At 37.5% G+C, this 6,809-nt stretch overlaps 1 protein-coding gene and 1 long non-coding RNA gene across 5 annotated transcripts in view; both read left to right on the forward strand.

Moving 5' to 3' along the window:
• The window catches only part of YEATS2 (YEATS domain containing 2), an 82,102-nt gene that overhangs the window by 5,607 nt on the left and 69,686 nt on the right, over nt 1-6,809 (forward strand). For all 4 annotated transcript variants that reach the window (XM_019668403.1, XM_019668428.1, XM_019668418.1 and 1 more), the window contains exon 3: nt 829-990. In XM_019668403.1, the coding sequence (XP_019523948.1) occupies nt 829-990 (162 nt within the window). The remainder of the gene's footprint in view (nt 1-828; nt 991-6,809) is intronic.
• On the forward strand, nt 1,644-2,497 carry LOC109396561 (uncharacterized). The gene is made up of 3 exons (XR_002126859.1): nt 1,644-1,679; nt 1,788-1,885; nt 2,408-2,497. It is a non-coding gene; the product is annotated as an uncharacterized LOC109396561 (long non-coding RNA).

Below are 6,809 nucleotides of genomic sequence, written 5' to 3' on the forward strand. Positions count from 1 at the left end.
AGTTTTTCCTTAAATATTCAGTAGAATTCACCCTTTAAGCCATCTGGTCCTGGAATTTTCTTTATGGGGTGGTGTTTGATTACTGATTCGATCTCCTTACTAATGATCGTTTAGATCTTGTTTTCTATTTCTTCATGATTCAGTCTTGTATATATGTTTCTAAGAATTTATCCATTTCTTCTGGGTTGTGCAATTTGTTCGCATTTAATTATTCATAGTCTCTTATGATCCATTGTGTTTGTGTAGCATTAGTTGCAACATTTCCTCTTTCATTTATAATTTTATTTATTTGAGTCCTCTTTTTTTCTTGTTATGTGTAGCTAAAGGTTTTTCTATTTTGTTTACCTTTTTAAAAAAACAGCCCTTAGTTTATTTGATCTTTTTATTGTCATTTTAGTCTGTTTAATTTATTTTCACTCTAATCTTTGTTATTTCCTTTCTCTACTAATTTTGGGCTTAGTTTGTTTTTCTTTTTCTAGGTCTTTGAGGTATAAAGTTAGATTGTTTATTTGAGATCTTTTTTTCTTAATGTAGGCGTTTATTGCTATAAACTTCCTTCTTAGAACTACTTTTACTGCATCTCTTAAGTTTTGATGTGTTGTAGTTCCATTTCAGTTGTCTCAAAATATATTTTTTAATTTCTCTTTTGATTTCTTCTTTGACCCGTTGGTGGTTCAGTAGCATGTTGTTTAATCTCCACACATTTGTGAATTTTCCAGTTTTCTTTTTATAATTGATTTTTTATCTTGTTTTAAGTAGGAGTTAATTGATTTGTTAGGCTTCTGAAGGAAAAAAATAATTCAGGTTCCTTTTTTTCTTCTCCTCTAGGTATATACCTCCTGATAAGAGAGAAGAAAATGACCAATCAACTCACAAATGGATGGTGTATGTTCGAGGTTCTCGTAGAGAACCCAGCATTAATCATTTTGTCAAGAAAGTTTGGTTCTTCCTTCATCCCAGCTATAAACCAAATGACCTTGTGGAAGTTAGGTAAGTACACTTAAGTTACTTAACCTAAGAAGTACAGATTTATTGAAATGGAAGAAAAGTGATTTACCTTGAAAACACTCCCTTGACATTCTTGTGTTATTAATCATTTACTCACCTTTGGCTTTTAGTCGTAATGAGTTTTAGCTCTGGTTCCTTCTTGCAGAATACTCTCTCACTGAACAGGCACTGTACCCTCCTGTCAGATTGTTATCATGTGAATTATATTAGCTGATTATGTTCTCTGGAAATAGCTGAACTTGTTTATACAGATAAAGATAAATATAAAAAGGTTACTGTTTTTCGTGAATATCAGAATATAACAGAATTAAACATAGGATTTTACAATAATATTTAATGTTGAAAGTTCCTCATNAACATTTATCTATTACATTATCTAATCTATGGTTCATTTTCAAGTTTTCCCAGTTATCCCAGTGTTGTATTTTATAACTGCTTCCCCCTCTTCAGGATCCAGTCCAGGATCACACAGCACATTTAGTTGTCATATCTTTCTAGTCTCTTAATCTCCTCAACCTTTCTTTGACTTTAATATTTTAATCGTATAGGCCAGTTATTTTGTAGAATATCTTTCAGTTTAGGTTTGTCTGATGTCCCCATGATTAGATTCTGCTTTTTTGGCAGGAATGCCACAGACTGATATATTCTTCTCATATCAGAAAACACACTAGGTCAGTTTTCCCCAGTATTAGTTTTTTGGTTTCTTTTTTTGCTTGCTGACTTAAATCAAGACAGCCACTGGTTATTAGACCTTGGATTATTTTATGTTCTTTGTGTAGCTCGAGATGCTGCAGTGCAGAAGATCGAGACTATTATCAAGGAACAATTTGCACTTGAAATGAAGAATAAGGAACATGAAATTGAAGTCATTGACCAGGTATAATGATGACAAATTAAAAAAATTTTTTTTGCAAAAAAATCTATACATGATGACTTGAAAAAAATCTATTGAGATACAATCATGGTTTGTTTTTCCCCTTTGCTGTTCTTTTAAAAAGAGTTTCCTTGTTTTGGGGAAAAAAGACATGCTTTTTTTTTTTTCTTTAAATGAAATTGCAGGAAAAGATAAAGAAAAAAAATTACCTGAAATTTCATCCCAAATGATAATTCCTCTTTGCTCTTGTGCTCAAATCTTTGTGGACATTTCTCAAGGAATATGTATATATACACATAAATATACATATCAACATATCTATATACTCTTGCAAACCTTGGTTTTTGTTATCCTTTCAAATCTTTTGCCTATCTGATAAGTGGAAAATGATCATTTTTATTTGTCTTTGATTTTTAGAGAAGTTGAGCTTTTTTTGGTCATTTGTATTTCTTTACGAATTTTTTGTATATATATCTCTCCTGTCATTTCCATTTTTTAAAGTAATGAGTTAACATTTGTTTTTAGCGACTGATTGAGGCAAGAAGGATGATGGATAAACTTCGTGCCTGCATTGTCGCAAACTACTACGCTTCTGCAGGACTTCTAAAAGTTTCTGAGGTAAGTTTTTCTCATATGCAGTCATTTCAGGCTACCCATATTTATTGTGGGAAGGGGAAATTAGTGTTGATGTGGAATTCCTGCCTTTGAAACATTTCTGATATATTGACCTTTAGAAAACTCAAGAAGCCTAGCTTATATTCCTCGCAATATACATAAACTTACTGTGCTCAACCATAATCCTTAATCATACCTCTCTACATTATCAGTAATCCTAAGTAACATTTTTTTCTTTTTACTTAATTCTTCTCTTACTAATATTTAGCATTGTTGTTAGTTAGGCTTTGCAGATACAAAGACGAGTGAGTCCCTATTTTATCAATAATTTGCTTTATGCCTCTTCACTTAATTATGGTTGTCTTTGGAATAAGTTATAAATGGATTGATTTTCCTCTGATCGTTTACTGCTAGTGAATGACAGTTTGTAGTTTCAGTACATTTGCCCTATTCAAGAAGCCCTGGGCTGGCCGAGTGGTTCGTTGGTTAAGAGTTGGCTTGGGACGCCAGTTCTGAGCAGCAGGGCCCGGTTCGGATTCCACATTAGGGCCAGTGACAGTGCGCCCTCTACAGCTAAGATGGTGAACAACAGCTCAACCTGGAGCTGGGCTGCCGTGAGTCACCGGTGATGGTGTAGGCTGCAGTAGGGCTGCAGTGGGCTCCTGTAAAGCTACTGTGAGTGGCTGGCTGCCGTGGGTGCCGTGAGCGGCTGTNTTCAGTCATTTTTCTTCAAATAGGTTCTCGATCCCTTGCTCCCTCTCTTTTCCTTCTGCTATTCCTATGATGTGAATGTTGTTAATGTCTGTTGTTGTCCCAGAGGGCCCTTAAACTATCTTCAGGGGTTTTTGTTTTGTTTTGTTTTGTTGATGGGTGTTTTCTGATACCTTGTCTTCTAAATCACTAATTAGATCTCCTGCTTCATCTAATCTGCTGTTGACTCCTTCTAGTATATTCTTCATTTCAGTTATTGTATTCTTTATTTCTGATTCGTGCTTTTTTTTTTAATATGGTTTCTATGTCCTTTATGCTTACTATCTCTTTATTGAAGTTCTCACTAAGTTCCTTAAGCATTCTCCTAACCGATGTTTTAAACTCTGTCTCTGGTAGGTTGGTTGCCTCCATTTCATCTAGTTCTTTTTTCTGGAATTTTCTCCTGTTGTTTTATTTGGGACATATTTCCTTGTTTCCTCATTTTAGCTGCCTCTCTGTCTTTACTTCTATGTATTAGGTAGATCTGTGTCACTCAGTCTTTGTCAGGTGGCCTTATGTAGTAGGTGCCTTGTGTGGTCCAGTGACACAGTCTCCCTGAATCACCTGTGTGTGTGTTCCAGGAGCGTCCCTCGTGTTAGATATATTCTCCTGTTTAGTTGAGCCTTAATTGTTTTTGGTGCTTCCTATGTGTGGGATTGACTCTCAGGCTGACTAGCTGTGAGGATTGGTTACGCCCACAGCATATGAGCCGTTGTGTGGAGGCTGACCCCTCAGGGGAATTTGCTCAAGTGGACTTTTGTGCCTGTTGAGACCACCCTTTGGGTGTGGTACTTGTGGGCTAATTGGGTAGTGCTCTGGTGTGGTCTGAGGCCGGTCTCTGGGTGTGTTGTCCCTGGTACCTCTTGGGAAGGGCTCCGGTGCAGGCCAATTTTAGCCTTGCCTTTAATCAGCCTGGTACGAGCTGCAAAGCTATATGCAATTGGTTGCTGCCTGTGTTGGACCTGGAGGTGTGTAGGTGTGGCCTCGCTGTGAACTGAGGCCGGCTGCCACCAGTATCGGGCCTGGGGCAGCTCAGCAAAAGGTCCAGGGACCCCCTTGGCCTGTTGCCTCCTGCTGGTTGCCTAAGGCTCAGCTACTGAAAGAGCCTCCTTAGATGTGTGGGCCAGGCAGGTTGACCTGGTTTTGACAGTGCCCCTGGTGATGCTGCCAGAGTCGGTGGGGCGGTGTCCCAGGGAGTCATGTGGTGTGGCCAGTGGTTTTCACAGAGTTAATGCAGATTCAGTTCTTGTGCCAGTGCTGAGTCTATGGCCACTTCACAAACTACCCTGAACACACCTCAGCCAGCCGTCATTCACCTCAGGCCCACAGATTCCCCAAGAGCTGCTCAAGAAAGGCTGCAGCGCAAGCTGGTGCTGACTGTCTGCTGCTGTACAACCCGCTAGCAGCTTGCGGGGCAGGGCTGGCCACCCAGGAGCTGAGAGTGCTTATGGCTGATGATGCACTAGTGAGGTGGGTTCAAAGGAGTCACCGAGGCACTTCGCACTCACAGGTTTTACCAGACCAGTGGGCTTTCAGATGTGTCCCTGTGGGGGTGGGTTCAACACAGGAAAGATGGCGTCCTCCTGCAGGTTGCACGTGAGGCAGGCTCCACACAGGGTTAATGACGGCTGTCCCTCTAGCCCTCATCTTGAAGCCACACAGCTTAGTCTTTCCCTGTATTTCCCTGTGCTGCTCAAGTTTCNAAATGGAGAATTCCTAGAAAGATGCAACTTGAAATGACTCAACAGAGAAAAAACTTTGAATAGTCTTAGAACTAATTTTCTTATTGATTTTTAAAACATTCCCATCACAAAACTAAACCAAACCACTTGTCTTAGATTGCTTTACAGGCTGAGTGAACAGATAAGTCCAGTTTTATACAAAATCTTTTAGGGGAAAAAGAAACAAATTTGTCAGTTTACATTGTGAGGGTATCCTAATTTTGTTAATAAAGCCAGACAGAGAGCTCATGAGAAAAGGAAACTTTTAGGACATTCACACTTATGAATATAGATGCAAAAATACTGAACAAAATCATTAGCACACTGAATTCAGTAAATATAGAAATGGTAATCATGAGCAAAAATGCAAGTTTGGTTTAACGTTAGAAATCAACAAATATAATAACCACAGTAACAAATTAAAGAAAATATAAAAACATTATGATCACCTCAAAAGATACAAAAACGGCGTTTGACAAAAATCAGCATTTCTTTGTGATAAATTCTCATGGCAGACTTGGAATTTAGTCAACTCAAAGAATATCTTCAAAAAATCCAGAGCAAATATCATACTCAGTGGTAATTTAAAAGTCTTCCCTTTGGGATTAGGAATACGATGAGATGCCTGTTGTCACTATTCCTGTTCAACATTGTACTTGGAGATGTTAATTAATATAGTCAAATTAAATTTGGCCGGCCGAGTGGCGCGATGGTTGGGAACTGGTTTGGGACACCAGAGGGCCCCGATTCGGATCCCACATGTGAGGGCCAGTGAGGCTTCCCTCTACAGTTAAGTTAAAAATATATGGATTAGAAAATAAACAAAATGGCATTAACATAATATGATTGTCTACATAGAAAAATCTAAAACAATTTTCAATAAAGTTTTAGACTTAATAAGAGCTTAGCAAGGTTATTGAATACAATTATCAACACACAGAAGTCATTTGTTTCAGTATGACAGCCACAAACCTAGAAAACATGATTTTTTAAAAATAGATCTATTTATTATAGCGATAAAAAAATAATAAAGTATAATAAAAGACATGCTGGCCTTTCATAAAGAATTATAAAAACTTTACTAAAAGACGTGAAAGAACTAAATAGCTAGAGTAGTATACCATGTTCATGGATAAAAAGGCTCAGTAATATAAAGATATCATGTCTCTTCAAATTGATATGTGGATATTCTGATTAAAATCCCAACAGGGTGCATGACATTCACAGGCTGGTTTTTATATGTGGAAGAGTAAAAACTGGACAAGAATACTCCTCAAGAAGAACTAGGTTAGGCAACTTGACCCACTGTATTACTAAGGATAACCATTGGCATAGATGAGCGTATTTTCCAACAGAATGTAATAAGGAGGGCTCATCAAATAAATACAGAACTGCAAAAGGAAGGCTGAGAGATGCTAGTTTTACCATGGTCAGGACTTAAGGGAATAGGTTGTTTTGGCTTTTAAAAGACCAAACCATTTGCAACCTTCTGGGCAGCAATGAATAGAAACCAGAAGGATTCAAAGTTCTAGCACTCTGAAACCTGCATGAAATCAACCCAAGAATAAAATATGCCAGTTTTATTTCTACATCATGTACCCACTTGGCAGGAAAAGCGAGGTTTGATTTTTTTTTTTTAATTTCATGGTGATAATGAGAAAACAAAACAAACTTTAAGGAAATGAACCTTAGACCAAAAACATGTTTAAAAGGAAAGAATTAACTGCAGTGACTTACTTTGTTTGGTTAGGTGATATAGCTGTTATATTTTGCTACAATTTTAATTTTAACATTTTTTCAGCTTTATTGAGGTACAATTGATCAAGTTGTAAGATATTTAA

This window comes from Hipposideros armiger, unplaced genomic scaffold, assembly GCF_001890085.2.
Source record: "Hipposideros armiger isolate ML-2016 unplaced genomic scaffold, ASM189008v1 scaffold_14, whole genome shotgun sequence".
NCBI classification, from domain to species: Eukaryota; Metazoa; Chordata; class Mammalia; order Chiroptera; family Hipposideridae; genus Hipposideros; species Hipposideros armiger.